The sequence below is a fragment of the Solea senegalensis genome, linkage group LG14 (assembly GCF_019176455.1).
Source record: "Solea senegalensis isolate Sse05_10M linkage group LG14, IFAPA_SoseM_1, whole genome shotgun sequence".
Classification (NCBI taxonomy): Eukaryota; Metazoa; Chordata; class Actinopteri; order Pleuronectiformes; family Soleidae; genus Solea; species Solea senegalensis.
Genome location: NC_058034.1, coordinates 23,907,140 through 23,929,986, shown reverse-complemented (window position 1 = coordinate 23,929,986; position 22,847 = coordinate 23,907,140). Strand labels below are relative to the sequence as shown.

Sequence of the window (22,847 nt, the reverse complement as noted above, 5' to 3'; positions counted from 1 at the left end):
GCATAAGCAAACGCCTTAAAAAATAGTCTCTAAACTGTACAGAGGTTTAATGAAGCAACAAGGAAGGAATACAATGTATATAAAAGTGAAATGGGAAAAAGAATTTTACATTGAGTTGTCTGTGAGTGATTGACAGTCCATTAACAAGACCCACAACACACATCCACAAGTTCTAAGAGATGGACGGAGTTTGGTTGGAAAAACTCAACACGTTTTTTTATTACACCACAAATTAAACATAAACAATTGGGTCAACAACAATTTTGTTGGAGACAATTTTGGGGACGGGGATTCTGAGGATCATGGGGGAAATGTTTGGATAGAATATTCCTGATGAACCTCGGACTGATACCAGATGGGGTAATAGCTAAAGACGATGTGTATCTGTTCAAGATCCTAATCCCTTGCGGCTAAGAAAGCCATTACAAAACTGAACCTCCTGGACTGAGCACTGGCGAGATATTGTTGAAGAAATTCGATCAATGGAACAAATGACCTATAGCCTACGGATTAAATCAGAGTTATGTACTGCGAGATGGACAGAATGGCATCTTTATGCATGATAGTAGTGTCTTCCCTTGTATTTGTGTTTTGTTCTTGTTTTATTGAATGAAAAAAAGCAAAATCCCTGAGATATGGACGCTCACAAACTACAAACTACAAACATGACTGCCACAAGGAAACCACTCACTCTCCCACACCAAAGTCCAGAGAGAAAATGAGTGATTTTAGCTGCAGGGACACAGCAGCTGCTGTGTCCCTGCAGCTAAAATCACTCATTTTCTCTCTGGTGTGGGAGAGTGAGTGCTTTATAAACGTCAACAAGAAACCTCGTATATTTCATCTCCTGCACACACACACACGTGAAGTCCATGGACTAAATGTTTGCTGCTGCCACCTAGTGGAAATAGATGTGCCACGACTTAGATGAGTCATCGTGGTAGAAATAATAGAAAAATGTTAATGCGATCATTGATAAAACATTGGTTTTATATCATTATCTTACATAATGTATCTTAAAATAAAAAAGTTAGTCGTGCGGTCGTAGCTTTCAACTCCAGGTGTGTGTGTGTGTGTGTGTGTGTGTGTGTGTGTGTGTGTTCAGTACAATGGCCCATTGACAAACCCGACCACACTTTGTCAACAGCGTCCTGTGTGTCTGTGTGTACACATGTGTGTGTGTGTGTGTGTGAAGGACAAACTAACAGAAACACAGAGTGAACATATACCAGTGAGGGCCGCGTTCCACTCTGATTGTATTTATATAGAAGAAACAAAAGGGTGGAATGCTGGGGGAGGGGTGGGAGCCGAGGAGACACCTCAGAGGAAGAAAAGAGAAAGAGAAAAGAGCTACTCCAAGAAAGCATCCAGCCACGTGACCTTTGACCCTGACCGGCTGTAAATCTGTCCTCTCTGTGTGTTTGTCGTGTTTTTGTCTCGTCTCCTTTTCCCGAACACTGGAGATTCAACGTCCGATAAACGCGAGAGTTCAGGGTTGATCTTCTTCTCTATTATCTGTAGATCACACACTGTTAGGACCAGGTTTACATTATTATCTGAAGCTAGGGCTGGGCGATGTGGACCAAAACTGATATCGCGATATTATAACGAGTAACGAAGATGGTTCAGATCTGAAGATGGTTCTGATGAGTAGCGCGGGCGGGAGAATACTACGTCGTACGTACATGTAAGGGGCGTGGCTGAGCGGCTGAACTAGGCTTGAAGCAGTCGGCTTTATTAAATAGCGTTCGCAAAGGCGACATAAAAATAATATATAATATACCGGTATGGCGATATTATCTCAACTACATACCGGTATAACTCTTACTACCGGTATATCGCCCAGACCTATCTGAGGCCCAAGACCACTCGTCTCGTCATGTGACTCAGTTTCCCGCCATGTTGGCAGGAAAAGCTCCAGAAAAATAAATGGCAGCAGTTCACAGAGTTCACAGTCACTTTGAATCCGCGGAGATCGAGCAAATCTGTCGCAGAGCCTCACAGACTGATGTCTGATGCTTCTACTGCCCCCTGGTGCTTCACATGACTCCACACAACTTCAACTGTCACAATAACAACATACAGGTCACAATTACAGCACGAGATTTAAGTTAGTTACGTTCTAGAAAAAATGAAAGAGAGCAGATATTTGGTCGTGTGAGAGGCTGAACATGTGATTCAAGTCACAAGAGTTCAGATTAACTGTGATTTTAAACATGATTTCTTCTCTTATTCCAAGCTTCCACCTGGATTAAATTCACAGATGATAAAACATGCGTATTTTCTTCTGACATCACGAGGCACATGTGTGTGTGAGTGTGTGCGTGCGTGTATCTTTGTGAGGACCAAAGAAAACTGTGAGAAAAGTGAGGACATTTTGTCTGTCAAACTTTTAATGGTCTGTTTATTGGTTAAGACTTAGGTTTAGGTATTTAGTTGGTGATGGTTAAGGTTAGGGTCAGAGGTCACGAGTGTCCTCACTAAGGATGCTGTACAAGAGTGTGTGTGTGTGTGAGCGAGAGAGAGAGAGAGAGAGGACAGAGAGAGGGAGACATAAAGTTTAAGTGAAACTGAGGGGAAAGAGAATGAGAGACAGCCAGGAGTGTGTGTGTGTGTGTGTGTGTGTGTGTGTGTGTGTGTGTGTGTCACAGCTCTGCTCCAGTCTGTTGGTAAGGAAACACACAGGAATGTGTGGTTTTCTATAGTTTAAGGCGTTTAAAGAACATTCAGAGCTTTAACTGCATAGAGAGACGCGACATGTCGGAATTTTAAATATTCCTCACACGACCAAACGCAGCTTAACTGTATTTGTATCTTAAAAAAAACAATGATTTTTCAGAGTAAAGATTCAGCTACAGTCACAAACATGACGTTAACATGTTTGAGAATCATGAGTTCAGATTTGAACGTGGTGACGATGGTGCCGTCTCTAAATCCACCACACCACACTCATGTGAGTTCATGTGAACGCATGTTTTCAGCATTTTCAAGTCTATTTCACTTTGATCTACAGTTGGACTTTGTTGTCTTTGTCTTTGTTGACATCGCGCTCATGACTCGTTCTATCACTGATGGAGAAGAAGAAATGAGACGTCTTACCTGTGTGACTACGGATGTGGACTCTCAGCGTCCCATTACTGGCAAACTTCTGTCCACAGTACGGACAGATCTTCTCCTTCTCCCCCGTGTGTGTCTGTGTTTCAGAAATGACATCATGGACACGTGGTTGACGTTAAGAAGAACACATGTAACCTTCATCCTCACATCCTTCCTACATTACAAAGTAAAATGTGATTATAGCTGCACATGAGATACTGTCAGGACATTTATGTGAAAGTCATAAAAATACTTATCTTACTAAAGATATTGAGTAAGATAAGTGTTTTTGTGTCTTAATCTCTATGCACAGATTGATGTGAATGCACAGAACACGCTACAGTTTAAAGCTGCAGTACGTAACCTTTTGTTTGTTCTTTGTTTACAGAATACGTTGTTTCATTATTTGTTTGCTACATTCTTTATATGAAATCAGGCTCCGTGAGGCAAAACTATCAGACCTGACTGAGGGAGTGTTTGAGTGTATACAGCAGCAGAGCAGGGGCCAATCTAATCGAAACAGATCTGATCTACTCCACTCTAAACCAATATAATCTAATTTTCTCTGATCTAATTAAACCTAATCTAATCTACTCTATTCTAATTAAATTAAATTAAATTAAATTAAATTAAATCTAATTGAACCTAATCTAATCTAATCCAATATGATTTTATTTCCTCTGATCTAATTAAATCTAATCTAATAAAATAAAATCTAATCTAATCTAATTAAATCTAATCCACTTCACTTTAAAATTGGTTGATGATAAGTTTAATAATTGATTAATAATCAATGAATCAACAGATAAAAAATAAATGAAATTACTGTGTTAAAAAAACATTTCTGTCCAAATCACAACAGCTGTGATCCAGAAACTCAGTGTGTGTGTGCGTGTGTGTGCGTGTGAGTGTGTGTGTAGCCTTTTGTAAGGAAACACCTGAGGAGTCAGCGGGACACACGGGGGATCAGTGAATGGTTGTCGCTCTGAGTTTGTGCCTCATTCATTCTCACTGTCATTTTCAGAGATTATTAAAAAACAGGACAGGAAGTGGAATTCAGACAAGCGTGTGTGTGTGTGTGTGGGGTGGACGAGGAGGAGGAGGAGGAGGTGTCCACTCTTCTCTCCACACGCTCCTCCTCGACCACACAGCTGGACCCATGAGAACCTGTGATGTTTTTCTGCATCATCTGTGTTTGTTTGATCGTGCCTTCAGGGCAGATCAGTCGATCCGCCGCTGTCATGTGAACACGTGCGTCTCCTGTTACTGAGTCTGACATCGCCTCACGTGTGCTGCATTAGAACGTCCACCATCACACGCTAACTCACCGTATGACACGATGATGAAACGAGAACATTCACTTACATCAGAAGACAAAGAAGTTTGGAACTGGGAGTGAAGTCGGACAAAAACCATGGACCCACGCGTAAATGCTCTAAGAATTGTTCTTAATGCCAATCGACAACAACACAACAACTACGGAATATTACGTACACAAACATCGTGTGTACAAATGATTTACTGTGAAAAACTAAAGACAGCATTTGAAAAATTCTGATTCACAACTAAGCTCACAAGTAGCTTTGTTGGTAGCTAACTAACTAAGCTAACTAAGCAAGTAGCTTTGTAAGTAGCTGACTAACTAAGTAGCTTTGTAAGTAGATGACTAACTAAGCTAATGAAACAAGTAGCTTTGTAAATACCTAACTAACTAAGCTAACTGACCAAGTAGCTAACTAACTAAGCTAACTGACCAATTAGCTTCATAAGTAGCTATCTAACTAAGCTAACTAACCAAGTAGCGTTGCAAGTAGCTAACTAACTAAGCTAACTAACAGGTAGCAACAAAGAAACGTCTGGATCTACAGAAAAAAAAAAAGTGCCTCAGCTGTAACCTTAGCTCAGCTCTGAGCTACTATAATACAGCCTGGCCAACTCTGCTAGCTTTTGTGTTAGCTCCCGAGCTAACAGTCCGTCAACCCTGCTAGCTTATTTGTTAGCTCACAAACTAACAGTCCGACAACCCTGCTAGCTTAGCTGTTAAAACTGTGTGCCCGTTTTTTTGTTTTCATGTCTGTGGTGACACGCTCGTGTTTTACGTCACGACTGATGAGTGAAGGCAGAAGAATAAAAGCTATGCTAATAAAACAAGACAGCAGTCAATACAGGGTTAAGGAAATAACCCTAGGTCTCTGAAATATGACAGAGTTAGTAAGATTAAAAAAATGTGAATTATTGATTGATTACTAAATTATTTTGATAATTTAAGCTACACCAATTTTTCTTTAATGTGAATATTTTCTGGTTTCTTTGCTCCATAAAACAAAGAAATCATTATTTTTTTGGACCGAAAATCGATTTATTGAGTACGATAAATACTAAAAAAACAGAAGTTACACACTGCAGCTTTAAAATCCCACATGAACTTATTTGTATAATTAATATTGTCAGTTTTGTTGCAGTGACTTGAACCGAGAGAGAAAACATGGTTTGTTTCTCTCTGTTATAAACAGGAAACTCTATTGATTTCCCATCGTGACAGGAGTGGAATTCACTTGCAGATGTGTGTAATTATCAACATGTTTTATGTATAAATACACGTGTGTGTGTGGATTCTCCTGCACTGACTGAGGTGAGACGACTTTGTACAAAACATACGTGTAAATACATGCTGTAACACACACACACACACACACTCTTATGTAACACTAGAGTCAAGGATCCTTGTTTAGTGGTGAGGATCCTAGATAAAGGAGGAAAGATTCCTTCTGGGCTTGATTTTACTTTACATGACTCAGCTAAAATATTTTTGCCTCCTCTTGCTTTGTGCTACAGAAAAATAAAACGTGTCTTTTAGTAACGTGACAACGTTTTTATGAAAAAAGGAACCTGAATTCTGAATTTGTTACAATTATTTCTGGGCTTAGAAAACAATTTATGGTAAAAGATTGTGTATTTTAAACATGAACAGCCTGACACTGAACTTCTGGGTCACGAAGGTGATTTGCAGCTCTAGTCGATTATTTTCTCGATTAATCATTTGGTCTTTAAAATATCAGAAAACCTTAAAAATTCAATTCCATTGTAAGTCGCTTTGGATAAAAGCGTCTGCTAAATGACATGTAATGTAATGTAATGTAATGTAAAAAGATGTTGATCGTGTTTGTCAAACCTGGAAACAAGGATGTTATCAAATGTCTTGTTTTGTCCACAAACCAAAAGGATTCACTTTTAAAGAAATGAAGAAAATACTCACATTTAAGAAGCTTAAGCAATCAGAAATCTCGTTTTATTCATGAAAAAAGCTTTGAACCGATTATTCGATTATCAAAATAGATGTCGATTAATTTAGTAATTGATTAATAATCGATTAATCGATCAGCTCTAGTTACAACAGGACCTTCTTTTGATGGACATTTATTCAGTTTTTGTTGTTGTGTTTGTTAAACCCTGTCGGCTTTTACTTCCTGGGTTTTGTCCGAGTTTCCCTGCACTGTGATTGTCGGCTCCGCCCTCTCCGTCTCTCACCTGTGTCCAGGTGTCTCTGGTATTTCTAATGTCTTTGTTTTGTTCTGTTTCCTGTGTTTAACCTTATTTTTATGTTCCGCTCTATTCTCTCCATTTTTCTCCTCCTGCTTCAGACTCATTTAGATTTTGGTTTTTTTGAAGACTTTTCATTTGTAAGGAAACACCCGAGGAGTCAGCGGGACACGCGGGGGATCAGTGAATGGTTGTCGCTCTGAGTTTGTGCTTCATTCATTCTCACTGTCATTTTCAGGGATTATTAATTTAATTAATGTGAAAATCCTGACACGACTGAAGCAAAAGCACCGTGACATAAACTCATTTCAGTTCAACTCAAAACACTGTGTGAAAACTCACCTCATCCATACACAGAAGGTTGTTTCATGTTTGTGTTGATTTATAACAACTTTCTCTACACTCGTATGAGCCCTGTTTATATGACAGCACTAATATAGAGAGAGTGTGAATGTGTAAATGTCATGAAGTCTCTTCTGGAGTCAGATTAGCATAATATTTAACAGATCAAACCGTTTTTCTAGCAGTTACACACGCGTGTGTTTTTCTGAACCTACCTTCACACATTCTATTTATTATCTACAGCTAATCTTAATCCATATATCACAGGATTAAATGCTATAATCCTTCATCTTTGCCACGTCATGATAATAGTTCACCTTTTGCTGATCTGTTTGAAGTTCTGATTCTGAAAACAAAAGTGGGATTTATTTAAATATTCTTTTTCAGTGACAGGTCTACAGCATATGTACTGTATATATATACATGTATGTATATATACATTAAATCTATGTTTCATGAAAACAGAGATGTTTATAAAGTGTTTCAAACAGATGATGTCTGTCTGTGATGCTTCACAGACAGACAAACATCAGTGAAAACATAACCTCAATAATCATCTGGATCGCTCCAGTTTCCACAATTCTGGAAAGAAAGCGTTCTGACGTTTGATTTTTAACAAAGTCAGACATTCTGCAATTTCTACCCTTAACAGAAAAAAGGCCTGTGAGATCCACTCCTGATGATCTGAGGGTCAAAGTTCGCCCGCACAAACATCTCCAGAGTATCAAATGAAACATTAAATAAGTGTTCAGCGACGGTCCGAGCCAAGAGCGTGGCTCACTCCGCACATGTAAACACAGCCGCAGAGTTGTCGTCTCCGTGGTAACGTGACTTTGATCAAGGCCAGATCTGCAGAGCGCGTCAGCAGCGGGACGCTCCTCCAGTCCTACTGTTTCTGAGACTCTTTTCTTTTGCCTCGTGCCAAGAAGCTGTTTGGTTTCAATCTGCGTCCGTAACCACGCCGGACGTTGTCAGTTTAAGGCTCATAATCTGCAGCCCGATCTGTCCGGGGCTTTGAAATCCCGCCGAGCTAATGGACTAACTGCCATTTCTAATCAACGCAGGAATTGATTTCCCGACCTCGCAGCCCCCGCGCGCCGCAGCGGTCGGGACGGACGAGTGCAGCACGTCTGACGAACTGAGATAGAAGCGACATCACTTTCATGAGACGGGAACGAGGCTGGACGTGAAAACGCTGGGAATGTTTTACAAATCGCACGCCGTCTGAGAGAACGACGGGAGTCGCTCACGATTCACGCTTCGTCATTTTAGTCTGAAGAAACAGGCGGATTTGAACATCTGGACAATTGTATAATCCTGTCAAGCAAGTAACATAAACATTTATTTCATTTAAGAAAAGCTATGTAGCGTTGTCTTAATACAGCTCACTTACGAAGCTTTAATTACCAGTAACAAGCTCATGCAAAGGCTAATGTAGCATTGACGCTAGTAATAATAATAATACATGCCAGCACTGCTGCCACGCGGTGGTGCAGTGGTTAGCCTTGTTTATAATCGTACCAATGATGTTCTTTCTCTGTTGTTCTTTCTAGATGTTCATTTTAAGGTTTGCTCACCAGCCCTTGGCCTGGCAAGGATTTGAACGGCAACCCTGTGGTCACAAGCCCAATTCCCTTCTGCATTACCTCGACTGAACTCTAAATACAGGTCAAGTCATTTCAAAGTTGCAGAACTTCATCATTTCCTCAATCAAAACATCATTTTTTTTTTTTATAACTTATTTTGTGGCCACTATTTTGTCTGAAATCATTTCCCGGCGTTAGAATGATGGAGGTCGTCCGTCACTCACCTTCTTGTGGCTCTTGAGGACGGACGGCGTGACAAAGGCCTTCTCACACAGATCACACTTGTACTTCTTATGGCCGTCGTGCACCACCTGGATGTGGACGTTGAGCGTGTCCTTCCTCTTGAACGTGGCGTCGCACTGGTCACACTTGAATGTGCGCTCACCTGTAAGAACAGAGGTCGTTGCCGTTTACCCGCTGTTGTGCCTCTAAACACAGTCATCATGCACAGCAGGAGGGGACCCAGTTTCCAACAAAAGAACTCGTGTTTTATCACACGGACAAATCTTTACAGAGAACTCTGTGAGGCCACGTGTTCCTGCTCAACAATACACAACAATACACACTTTTCATCATCATTGAAACAAAGTGACAGACAGACAGACAGACAGACACGCTCAGCTGTTCATGCCTCCACCGTTGCACAGTAGTTGCTCCCATTACAGGATCACAGGACAGACTGTGTGTGTGTGTGTGTGTGTGTGTGTGTGTATACTGGTATTTGTTGCCTCTTTAGGACCTCTGCTGTCATAAACACTGTCGTCCTCATGGAGACCAAAACCTGGTCCTGATGAGGCTGAACCTCATTTCAAATCGCTTTTTTCTTTATTAAACTCGATTTTTCTTTATTATTAAACTTTTTTTTTTAACTTGTTTTGTCTTTATTAAACTTGTTTTGTCTTTATCTTTATTAAACTTGTTTTGTCTTTATTATTAAACTATTTTTAACTTGTTTTGTCTTTATTAAACTTGTTTTGTCTTTTGTCTTTATTAAACTTGTTTTGTCTTTATTAAACTTGTTATTTCTTTATTAAACTTGTTTTGTCTTTATTATTAAACTTTTTTTTAACTTGTTTTGTCTTTATTAAACTTGTTTTTGACTTGATCACATTTCTTTATAGATTGTAAAGTGTTTTATTAGCAAAGGTTTTTACTCCAAAAAGAACATAGTGATGTCCTGGACCTTTAAACCACAGATGTTTGAGTGGTCATCAACTCATGACACGTTTGTTGAATTTGATTCAGAATCCTGACAAACAATCGTGTAAATAAAGAAGTAACAAACTTTCCTGAGCTCCTTTGAGTTCTGAATTGATTTCACCTGATAATCCCACGACAGCTGTGCTTGATTTTCTGTGTGTGGCCTCTCACACACACACGCACACACACGCACACACACACACACACACACAACTGTCTCCAACTTGACACAGACGACAAGTGGTGGTGTTATGTAGTGATGTCTCCTGAGACGCCTTCAGCTCCACAATGTCTTTGTTATCAGACTCAGTTTAAAGCTCAACTGTCCGCGGAGAAACAACGAGACCATCGGAAGACTTTCTGACATGAGACTCATTTACCATGACTTTCAAAATAAAGGAATACCATGGACGTCAGTGCTATATCGTGACCCAAATCTCAAATTTGTGCATAATGTGGCCAAAACTTTATCACCTCAAAATAGTACTGTCATTTTGAATTGGTCAACAAATAATCTGCAAGACATGTTAAATAAATTAAAACATACACATGAATCTTAACTGGTCCCCAAGCCAGTGATTGAGAACCCCTGATCTACATTAAGTCTCATCTTAAAGGTGTAAAGATGTTAACAATGTCAATCATCTCAGTTTAAGGGAGAAAATAATTAGTTTCTATTATAGAAAAGTGATGTTCTTCTTTGAGATAAGTAAATATACAACTTCACAACTATGTAAAATGAACTTTCACAAATGTATGTCCTAAATCATCTTTAGCACGTTTATGAGATAAAGTTAAAGAGGATATTTGAGTTGTTACTTCTATGGAATGAAATCGTCTGCGTGTTAGCTGGTGTTGTCGTTGTCTAGCAACAGTTTTCTCACGTCATAAATATCATAAACATTTAAAGCCTTCATGTTAGAGCTAACGTTGATAGCAACTGTAAGCTTGTGTTATTATTGTTATATTAGCACATTTTATTCAATGTTAGCTAACACTGGTTACTGTTAGTGAACATTAATGTTGTTTATATCAACAAACATTAGCTAATGTAACTTAATGGTAGCTAATGTTAGCTAATGTAACTTAATGGTAGTTCATGATGTTGATTTTAGCTAATGTTAATAATTATGTTGACAAATGTTAGTTAACGATAATTACATGTAAGAAATCACTCAAACTCACAGAATTTCACATTTAAAAAAACATAAGGTTTTCATCATTTATCCTCACTGTAAAAAGTTTTGAGCGAAATATTCACTCAATTCACATTTTTCATCTCCAACAAATTTAAATCGAGCAAGAGAAACAGGCTGAACTTACTGTTGTGTATCAGTAGGTGGCGCTGGAGAGAGAAGGGAGTGCGGAACAGAGCTTTACATTCTTCACACTGGAACGGTCTTTCCTCAGAGTGAGTCTGCACACACACACACACACACACAGGGACACAGTGAGACACAGACACACAGACAGACACAGTGAAACAGAGAGACACACACAGTGAGACAGAGACACAGACAGACACAGAGACAGTGAGACACACAGACAGACACCGTGAGACAGAGACACAGTGAAACAGAGAGACACACACACAGTGAGACAGAGACACAGACAGACACAGAGACAGTGAGACACACAGACAGACACCGTGGGAGACAGAGACACAGTGAAACAGAGAGACACACACACAGTGAGACAGGAGACACAGAGACACAGTGAGACAGAGAGACACACACAATGAGACAGAGACACAGAGAGACACACACAGTGAGACAGAGAGACAGACAGACACAGTGAGACAGAGACACACAGACAGACACAGTGAGACAGAGACACACAGAGAGAGACAGAGACACAGAGAGACAGAGACACACACAGTGAGACAGAGCGAGACAGAGAGACAGAGACAGAGAGACAGATCAGCAGTGGACGCTGTGATGAGGCTTCATGAGTTGATGTGAGGGATCATGACTGAGGCTCCGCAGCTAATTTAGTTTGTTGAGTTGATGAAGACAAAGCAGCTCAAGGGGCTTTAAGTTCAAAGTGCTTCTGTTTTTCTGCCCGCCCCCGCCCCCCTCCGTCTGTCCGTCTCTCCATCCGTCCGTCCCCGACATATCTGTCTGAGTGACATCTCAATCCCAAAAGTAAACATGGGAGGAACCTCCGGGGAGGAGGAGGCCACAGACCCCACAGATAACGGCCACCAACCAGAGCCTGATTGATCACAGCTTAACTAATAACTCCACCTTTGAAGCGTCAGTGTGTCTTTCAGTGTGCGTTTCAGTGTGTGTGTCAGTGTGTGTGTCAGTGTGTGGTTCAGTGTGTGTTTCAGTGTGTGTTTCTATTCCAGCAAATACCTAAATAACAAACATAATTTCAGCAGCTAAAATAACCAGTTAAGTCAGAATAGTTTAGACTGAAGAACTTTCTTCAGTCTAAACTATGGGGGCTGTCTATCTATCTATTTATCTGTCTGTCTATCTATGGGGGCCAACATATCTATACATGTGTATATTCTACTTCCTGTGTGAGAGTCTTGAGTCGATCATGTGATCACCTTCTTGTGGTTCTTGTAGACGTTGCGGTGAGCGAACTCCTTCCCACAGAGCTTACACTTGTACGGTTTGTCCTCGCTGTGGATGATCTTGTGAGCCGTCACCTGATCCAAGCGCTTGAACGAGCGACTGCAGATCTCACAGGTGTACGGTCGCTTCTCTGACCAAACAAACGCACAAACACACAAACAGACACACAAACAAAGATGAGTTCAGGTGAGCGGGGCTGATCCTAAAGAGCAGCAGGTGTTTTTTGGTACCTGAGTGTGTGATCATGTGACGTTTCAGCTGATTCGTAGAGATGAACTTCTTGTCGCACGCGTGGCAGTCGAATATTTCATGTACCTGCAACAAAAGAGTCAAAACACTCATTTTATGGGACAAAAAAGTGATGAAAAAGCTTCAAAATCGTTTCTCTGCTCCATAGTTTTCAGAGTTTTCACTCCAATCTCTTCAAATTCACTCAGTCCCCGATGCACAAATCTACAATAGCATTATGCTAATGCTAATGCTAAGCATCTCCCTCCTGTCACAGCTGCTTCTGCAGACGTTAGCTCTGCTAAATGATAACAAAGGCAGCTTTAAGCTGCTTTGGATCTTATGTGTCATGATGGAAAGTGTTGAGTGCTGTTTGGAGAGAAAAAGACTTAATGACCCAGTTTTGATTCAAGCTACGAAGCTACAGAAACACATGACATTGACTTGACATGGACTGATAGTGGATTATTAAAGGCTGATTGGAAAATGTCAGTCAAACATTTTAAACATTTATTCCAAGAACAATATTTATGACAATATTGAAAAAAAGCACAATAAATCTGACTCGGGCAAAGAACAAGACTTTGTCTGAAACCGTGTTAGCTACACAGTGCAGTTCTCAAAAAGTAATGATGGTAAGTTGATGGAATCAATCAGGTGTGTTGGAGCAGGCAGGACAGGGGTCCACGAGGAATAAAATATGTGTTTTTACCACAGACGGACAAGGAACCATATCTGTGCACCTTCATGAAAACATGGGTTTCAGTGAGTGCCATTTAAAGCTGAGTTTCTCAATCCTGGTCCACAGAGAAATTGTGCTTGTAACCAGAGGGTCGCAAGTACAAAAAAAACTCACTCTAATTCTACTGACGACTTAATCCAAAGTGTACTTGGTTATTTGGTTGGTTGAATTGAAAAGGGTCCTTGAATGCATCTTGTCGCTGCTCGTCTGAGCACAAACACCGTGGACCTGCATCGTCACATCAGCTTGGCATGTTTACATTACTCTTTTTTTTAGCTATTTAGACCACAGTGAAGTCGGCTGCTGTATCTGAGAGGGTCAGTGTGTGGACTTGAAATTAACTTCACAGTCAGGTATTGTTTGAGTTTGAGTGACGGGAGAGAAGTCGAACGACCTGGTTACGACCTTGAAAGGCTCCCAGGCTAATATTTGAGTAGTGTTTGGTGTGATGGCTCTTTAGTGTCGTGATTTTAACACAGTGATAGAATGCGATACAATTGAATCTTCAGTTCCAAACATCCACCTGTGAATCCACTGGATTCATGTGGAGGTCGATGTGAAACAGGAAAGTGTCGGTGGTTTGTGTGAGTGGGTGGACTGAACTTTCCACAGCAGTAAAACCTGTGTGTGTGTGTGTGTGTGAGATCAGCATTTAAACACATTTTGTGACTCCAGCAGGAACTCCTCTGATTGTATTTCATTTGTCTCAGTGGGACTTTAAAAAGTCCGCCTCCACCAACACAGCCTGCAGTTTTCCACCACCCTTCACACCAGAGCATAAAAGCCAGGTCAATCATAGCTTGATTTGATTTTAGTACAATGGCACACAGTCGCAATGAAACTCCATCTTTAAATGGAATACTCATTAGCCAAGAGCTCACCTCCGACAAAGTCAAACTTTTTTATGAATAGTCCGACGCTGAGCGAACACAGAAGTGAAACATAGTCGGCCGTGGTTTATGTGGCCAGCGTGTATCATTCAGGAAAGGTTAACTGGCAGAAACAGAAACTACAGAATGAGCCAGACCTACGGCGGAGAACCTGACGACAAGTTTCTGCTGACAGAACGTCTAGAATTTCACAGGACCCGTGGGACGAGCGAGAGACAAAGAGACCAACCCTGTGTGCTTAGTCGCCCAGAATAAATATGTAACTGTTCTGTCGCTATCGGTCCTCATTCTGAAGATACTGGTGACTCTCGGGCTGCAGGATCCAGAACCAGACCTGATGCAATGGTTTTTATTGTTAATACTGTTTCCGTCATGGTCTGGTTCAGTGTGGAATGGTAAAGTCCTGGGTCCGGTTTGAATTTGCACTGAGAACAGTACTTTTATTGGCAAGTAGGTATGGACTGAGCCTGCTGACCATTTTACTGTGGTGCCCCAAGGGAAGGGTGCCAAAGAATGGAACAGTCAGGGCTGGTTATTTTGGTTCTATTCCTCATGGAACTGACTTGATCTGCAGGTGCTTGTGATTACTCTGTTATGCTATCATTGTTAGAAGTAGTAGGGTAGCTCAGGCCAAGAGGAAAGGAGTTCAGCTAGTAACCAAAGGGTTAAAATCCCAGGACGGTCAAAGGCTCAGGTGCCCAAGAGCAAGGCACACAATCCCACATTGCTCCCTGGGCACTTGTGTTCACGACTGGTGTGTAATAAACACGCAGAGGTCAAATCACCATCACGACTTGAGTGTGTGTGCAAAAATAAATACTTAGTAGTAATAGTCATAGTAGCAGTAATATTAACCTCCCTGTATTCACTCTGCAGGTACCTGTGAGTCCTGGACTGCAGGATCCAGATCCTCTTGTGAATGTATTATTACTAGTTGATCACAATCATCATGATAAAGATTGTTACATGTTACTGCTTGTGTATAAAATGATAAAATTATAATACTACAAAAATATTACGACCTGTTAAAAAACTATTCTGACAGAACTTAATACAACTGTTACTGGACTCTTTCACCGCAACCGGGCGAGGTAGATGCTGCACGCCTGTGAGTCTAGTCTGTCACAGATTACTCGTCAGGTATTGCAACTAATTATTCAAGTACCTTGAGATAATATATGTTGTGATTTGTTGTTGCACAAATAAACCTTTGATTTGACGGCGTGATTGTGAGGTACCTCAAGGTTACAGAGACACACTTTCACAGCCTGTGAAGACGCGTCAGTGTAACACTGTACATCATCATGAGTAATTCATCATAGCTCTCACCTTCCTGTGTTCTTGTAGATTCAGAGACGAGGAGCATTTCCTGTTGCATATGGTGCACGTGAGTTTCCGTCGTGCGCTCCCTGTAAAAGACAAAGGACAAAAATGTCCAAACGTCAACTACAGTGAGAACAACAAAAGACGACATTTTCATCACAGCCACAGAAGCGACAGCGCTCTGCTCTGAAAAACTGACCTTTTTATTTTATATTATAAATATATGGAATATTTTTATTCCTGCAGGAACAGAAAGAATAAAAAGCAGATTGTGACCACACGAGGCACATGTTCTTAAGCTACAGAAAAAATCCGTGTTTCCATTGGTTTTCCACTCTGTGCTCAATGAAAGGTCTGGATCTGGACTCCATGAGGCTCGCAGGTGAGCGTCTTAATCTCGGGTTGGTGCTTCAGCTGTGCAGATCCCTGCTGCCCTACATCCCATCATAAATAGCTAATGGAAGTCCAATTATCTGACAGAACACACAGGTCAGCAGTTACGGAGCACGAGTAATTAGAGCCGTGTCTCAATATTGCAGAAATCCTAACTGATCGAGGTCGAGCATCATTACAGCCGCTCCTCCGGTGCTGAGCCTGCGAATAGAACAATGTTCTCCTGCATATGAATAAGAGTTAGACGCAGAGAAGCTGGTGTGTCCGTCTTACCTGTGTGGACGTTTCCTTTGTGCTTCTTCAGCGCGTCCTTGCTCTTGAACCTTTTACCGCAGCTTTCTGCTTTACAGATGAACCTGGCGTCACCCTTACAGGCTTCTTTATGCTGCTCATAGCTGTGCTCGCACCAAACAACAGCAAGAGGTCATTCAGTGACAGAATAACATGAATAATGGTCCATAAAAGCAGCTTCTAACGCTGGTTACCTCGACTCTGAGCTGAACGTGTTGTGACACAACGAGCACTGGTGAGCTTTGGAGTCTCCTGAAGGATCCGGCGACTCAGAACAATGTAAAACACTGAGGGAGGTTTAAACAACAACTGTCAGGTTATTTATCACAACAGCACTGTGCACTGACCTGATGAAAGATCAACACTCACACAAACTTCAGATTATAGATGAAAAACAATCTAAATAACTGCAATAATAATGGCAGCGGCTCCTCTGTGGTAATGACTCAACTATCAATATGTAACTATTTAACTATTATTTTTATATTATATCATATATATGACTTTTTTTGTCCATAAAATGTCTTGTTTTTGTTTAAATAGAAAAATATTATTAAACATTGACATAATTTACATTTAAGAAGCTGAAAAATCAGATCACTTGTTTAGAAGTAATAAAAAAAAGCACTGAAATGAATGAATTGTCATCCATTTAGTGATTAATATTCAATTCAATGGCAAATCGCCGCAGTTCAAGAGTATCCTTCATTTGTCATTGACATGTACGGTGTCACAGCAGCAGTGGATGAAACAGTGGTTGTTTGGTAAATTATGGGATGGAGAGCAGAGTGAACTCACTGTCGCTGCAGAGCCTGTTTGACAGGAAACTTCTTGCCACAGTTCCTGCACTTGAACTCCTTCTCCTCTGTGCTGGCTCTCTGGTGCAGACTCTGCAGGTGAGCGGCCAGAATCTCCTCACTGGGGAAGCTGCTCTCACACAGCAGGCAGGGGTGATCCTCCTTCTTTATCACCAGTTCTAACACACACACACACAGATTTGAAAGATAAATCATTCCTTGTGTTGTCGCTGTATTTTTTCTTCTTATCGCACAGACTCTGTAAAGCTTTGACTTCACTGCATCGACCACCATAAACTATGATGAGAGAGAGATAATGTGTGTGTGGGAGAGTGAAATGAATAAAGGAATATTTTCCCGTTACCCATCTCTACGAGATGTTTGGCCTCTTTGCTGTTCTCGTCCTCGTCTTTGATGATCTCCTCCTCTTCCTCCTCCTCCTCTTCCTCCATGTCACTGTCCAGGTAGCCAATCAGGAGCTCCGTGTCTGTCTCAATGTCATCCACCGCCAGGTAGAAGATGTTTTCTCCATCCTGACAGATGAGGACATAACAACACGCCTATGACTGAGGAATCGCACGATAATAATAATCATCATGATGATAGTGAATCATCGATGAAAACCATGATAGAAAGTAAACATTGTTCAGCTACATTAGCAGATGCTCCGTCCATGTTCAATACACAGACTTTATGACCTTTGACCTTTCTCTATGTTTTGAATAAACAAATAATAAATCCTGCACTTTTAACGTTTTCTTTTCTTCAGTTCAGACAGATCGCGATGTCTCGATATATGACGTGTATCCCATAATAGGCTCTCAATGAAAACAGATTTTAACCAAAAACACTCACCAAATAAAATCTACACGATATTAACCCTATAATATTTTATGTTCAAGTCTTTGTCTCAGTGTGAGACACACTCTTCCAACAGGAAACTGAAGTTTGTAAAGCACTCACTCTCCCACACCAAAGTCCAGAGAGAAAACACAGCAGCTGCTGCTCCTCTGCCGCCTCGTGTGGTCACTTTGTGTCACTAAGGTCAATCTGAACAGAATAAGACATTAGAACTTAGTGATGGAGGCAGCAGTGTGTGTGTGTGTGTGTGTGATGTTAAAATCACTGATTTTCTCTCTGGACTTTGGTGTGGGAGAGTGAGTGTGTGTGGGAGAGTGAGTGGTTTATAAAAGTGTGTCTCACACTGAGATAAAGACGTGTTTGAAATCCAACATTCAGATTGACCTCAGTGACACAAAGTGACCACACGAGGCAGCAGAGGAGCAGCAGCAGCTGCTGTGAGGTTTGGTGTGGGAGAGTGAGTGGTTCACAGACGTCAGTTTCCTGTCAGTGGAGCTCTCATTATACTTATTATTATTATTATTGTTATTGTAAATACAGCTCCAGCCATTCATGGTAATGACACCGAGGCTGAACTCATTACACTGTGACGTGACCTCACACTGAGGTCAGAGGTCAAGACTCCAGACCCCCTCAGAGGATGCTCATGAACTCCCCCGTCCTCAGAGGTCAGGCTAATAAAATCAAAGCGCCATTTTGTTTTAACGATGGGATTCTAAATGTACATAAATAACGATTAAGAGAGAGGAAAGCTGCACAATAAATGTCAGCGCTGATGGAACGCAGAGCTTAAACACACATGCACGACCTTTGAACGACCAATCACTCCGGGCGTTCACGTATTCATGGAGGGAACTCGGCCCCTGAACGCCTCATCTTCTCCTCATTTCACTTCTATTTTTCTTCCACAGTGAAGGAGCAGTTTTTTTTATCTGAGGTAACTCCATCACCCAGATGTGTTTCTCTAATGTTCACACGCAAACTAAACTTTAATGCACTTCCTTTGACGGTTTAAAATCGACGGTTATTTACTAAAAAGTACTGACTTTTTCTATACGAGTAAACACTAGGGTGCATTATTTACTGCAGATGAATCCAAATCGCAACACTGCAGTTATTTGATAAAATGGTATTAACATGACGTTTTTAAGGGCAGCTCAAAATTCTTGCACTTAAAATGAGGACATGTTTATTTTGTTGAAAAACTCCAAAAAAAAATAAAAATATCACCAAAAAAATCATAATAACTTTGTTTCTTAAACTGAAAATATAAATAAGATGCAGATCGTTTTTCTTGAGAGGCCACAGTTTAAATGTTTCAATTTTCATTATAGTGTTGAATTTTTATAGGTTTAATAGGTTATTTAATCTCAGTGACATCCTGACTAAAATAAATAAAATAACTTTTCTCCTTGTGAAAATATCATAAATATTCATTTTTATCCGACACACACATGAAAATAAGGCATTTTCCTCACGTAAGCTCATTTACAGCACTGTCCATCATCGGTCCACAGAACCTTTGCTGTGATGACTTTCACGTCTTTATCGCCTGTTTTCTTCATAACAATCAAACATTAGTCTCATCTCATTGTGACATCTTTCATATTCCTGTCATCTGTGAAACTCATTGTGGACGTTTGAGTCATTGACCCTTTATTTTCTTTCTTTTTTCTTTTAAACTTGTGCTACTGTAACAAAGTCACTTTTCAGATGTGGCTTTGAAGAGTTTTTTCCTCCATGATTAAGAAAGCTGCCAAGAAGAGGCAGATGAAAGAGTCTTCATTAACCCTTGGTTGTCTCACCTGTATCGCTGCCAGGTTCTTCTGCTCCTGTGACGGCGCCTGATGCACAAAGCGCAGCCAGTTGGCGTGACGCGGGTTACTGGCATCCAGGATGTACAGAACGTCTCCTTTACTGCCTCGAACCTGGAAACAAAAGAACAAAAAGACAGCGTGAGTTCCCGTTTGTAGTTGGAACATGGATTTCTAACACAGAGCAACCTGCTTTAAATGATTTATTCTCATATTTCCTTAAAATCAGCTTAAATCTATGATGTCTTAAAGAGGCCATAGCATGGTATCTCACTTATATGTGAGATATGGAGGTGTACTTACAAACACGAAGTCGTTTTTATGGTCAAAAACGTCCTAGTCGCTACAAACGAGCCGATGTAAATGTCTCATCACTGACGCTCTCGCCAGCCGTGCTGTTTCAGACCAAAACCACACCCGCAAATCACAGACTGTCTTGTGATTGGCCAGCCAACGAGAGCTTTCCTACTGTCTTGTGATTGGCCAGTTACCTGGAAGTGACGTAATTGGCACGTCAGCTCTCAGACCCGCAGCTCCCCCTCTGGAAAGGTGGATGCACCGCAAGCACTTATCAAAACATTGAGTAATGCCGTAATACATTACGGTGTGGGAGAGTGAGTGGTTTACGTGATCATGTTCTTAAGATATCGTAGACTTAACCTGACGTAGGTTTTATGACATGAGACATGAAGATTGTAGATTTTTGTGTTACGTGTCTCTTGTTTTTGTTTTGTTTTCATTTAAAAGGAAGAAGTGTTGTGTCATACAGCAAAGTGTTCTGTCACTATAGTGTGATAGTGGGTGTGTGTGTGTGTGTGTGTGTGTGTGTGTGTGTGTGTGTTCACCTCCCACATCAGCCTGGTGTCTGAACTCTCGTCCAGCTCGCTCGGCAGTTTTTTCTCGCCTGTGAATGGGCCAAACTTTTCTCCCTTTAGGCCAAAAATAAAAACAAGGAAAATAAAACTTAAGATATTAAGACATGATTCTATGTCCCAGTGAACAGCCCATAATATGTGTATGTTTCTATGGTGACAGCTTTCCCGGGGGCATGGTCAGAAATAGATTTATGATTCTTTTTCTGTGTTTCTCACTCATTTTCAGACGCTACATTAAAAACACTTGTGACTCAGTCATAGATTACTGTGAGATTATCAACTTTGTGATGAGTTGTATCAGGGATTATGATTATTTATAAAATGTTCACGTCAATCACTTCAGCTCTTCTTCATAAGAACATTGTAAATAATGTTAAAGCTGATGTGAGTGGACACTGGTGTGATTGACAGTTGGAATCGTCCAATAGAACACTGGAAGACGACGTCGCTGCAGTCAGACAAGTCGTGTCATTGCCGGCTGATTTCAAACATTATTAAGATGATCTGTAAAGAAGTCGCAGACAGGCTAACGACACAGTGTTTTACAGAATCACTAAAGATTCCGAGAATGTCAGAGTTTGGTCACTAAACACGTTAAAAGTGAGCGTAGACGACGAAAAGAGCGGAATAAGAAAGAAAACAGATTCCACTGGTGTAATGGTCATAGAATAACAACACTAGCTAACATTAATAACTTTTATTACACTTTCTAAACAGAGTACGGTGGAGGAAAGCTAATTTCCAGACGTGTATAAAACCACCAGGGTCCAGTATGTCAGGTTCTGTGATATTTGCTCGATTTATGGCATATTTCCACCGGCTCGCCTCGGCACGGCATGATTAGGTTGCATCTCTACTACAATAACAATTACCTACTTAACGTGGGCAGAGTCATCGCTGCGCGGCTGCATGAAACTGCGGTGACTTTGTTTTATACAGACACACACACAAAACTACACAAACTAGTTACTTTACACCAGACTCCTGTAGTTGTTGGAGATTAACCCCCGTTTTTAGGATTGTTAAGTAGTTTTAACTGATCTACTGTTCGGCTTGATGTGTGTGTGTGTGACGTCTCTTCCTGTGACGTCAGTGGCCGGCAGTCTGACCAATCATCACATAGTTACTTACTCAGCACGCTTTTAGAACCTCGCCTGGTACCAGGTACTAAAAATAGTACCTGGTACCAGGTGACTATGCTAGTGGAAACTAGCTACGTAAACCGTGGCGACGGATTGAAACCAGCACGACTGAGAGCGGTTTTCCTGCCATAATGGCACAGTAAACAAACCAAGTCACATGACTCAGGGTTTCTATGGGAGGAGCCTGGGGGCAGGTTTCATAGCAGGAAGAAGACAAAGTTCATTCTTAACACCCCTCCCCGGCCCTGGAACTGTCCTGACACGCCTCTGCATGTTGAATTCATTCATCTGTTTGTGTGTGTGTAAAAATGTCTTCACGTTACTAAAATGTCGCAAAAAGAAGCGAAAGTTATAACGTGAACGTTAAAAACAGTAGGGCGCGCGACCCTCCTCCTCTCTGCTACACTGTAGCGCACTGTGTGTGTGTGTGTGTGTGTAGCTACGTGGCACTTCACGTCACAGCAGCTGAGGCTCTGAGATTTGACAACACTCAAGTTTCCACAGCGCTGTTTGTTACAAACTTTCAAACGCGGAGTTTTTTTTTTAAAAAAAGAACGAAAAAGAAGTCCTGTCGCGTGAACTCGGTGAGAAAGTGTCGCGTGAGAAAGTACGAACCTTTTTAACTCGCCGCGCTGTGAACAGACCCACTCCATCCTGGACCTTTGACGCTTTCAGAGAGAATCTGTCCGGCACATACATACCCAACATGGTCACGAGAGGGACAAGAAATCACTTCACTGACACATGACGTGAGCTCTCATGGTCAGCGTGAACGTGGAGATTCTCCTTCTTCTTCTTCTTCGTGAAGAGGGAAAAGTCCAGGTTGAAGTTCTGCTGCTGCTGCTGCTGCTGCTGCAGGAAGAAAAGAAAAGCAGCCTCCTGATTGGTCCAAAGTTTGTAACCAGAAGCTACTGTACCTTTACTTTACCTTTACTTTACATCACTGATGAACTTTAAAATAAGTGACACTTGTAAATCTTTAAAATAAATTCACTAAATAAAAGATGGGGATGTTCACGTCTGTTTATTTAAATGTGTAATCGTATTAAAAGAACTAAACATTGGACTTATGTTACTATGACAGAATATTAGACAAACTGAAGTGAAATAAAAGTCCTAATATTAAACAAAACACCACAATA

General features: G+C 41.0%; 1 protein-coding gene across 1 annotated transcript in view; it reads right to left on the bottom strand.

Annotated features, from left to right (window-relative positions):
- The window catches only part of prdm5 (PR domain containing 5), a 36,114-nt gene extending 13,574 nt beyond the window's left edge, over positions 1–22,540 (bottom strand). Inside the window, exons 1-13 of the mRNA XM_044043241.1 lie at positions 22,321–22,540; positions 20,534–20,617; positions 19,680–19,802; positions 17,378–17,546; positions 17,015–17,192; positions 16,411–16,503; positions 16,199–16,320; positions 15,539–15,618; positions 12,580–12,664; positions 12,322–12,479; positions 11,088–11,181; positions 8,789–8,949; positions 3,100–3,193 (exon numbers count right to left, since the gene is read on the bottom strand). Of these exons, the coding sequence (XP_043899176.1) occupies positions 3,100–3,193; positions 8,789–8,949; positions 11,088–11,181; positions 12,322–12,479; positions 12,580–12,664; positions 15,539–15,618; positions 16,199–16,320; positions 16,411–16,503; positions 17,015–17,192; positions 17,378–17,546; positions 19,680–19,802; positions 20,534–20,617; positions 22,321–22,413 (1,534 nt within the window). The 5' untranslated portion in view covers positions 22,414–22,540. The remainder of the gene's footprint in view (positions 1–3,099; positions 3,194–8,788; positions 8,950–11,087; positions 11,182–12,321; positions 12,480–12,579; positions 12,665–15,538; positions 15,619–16,198; positions 16,321–16,410; positions 16,504–17,014; positions 17,193–17,377; positions 17,547–19,679; positions 19,803–20,533; positions 20,618–22,320) is intronic.
- Positions 22,541–22,847: the final 307 nt, after the last annotated feature.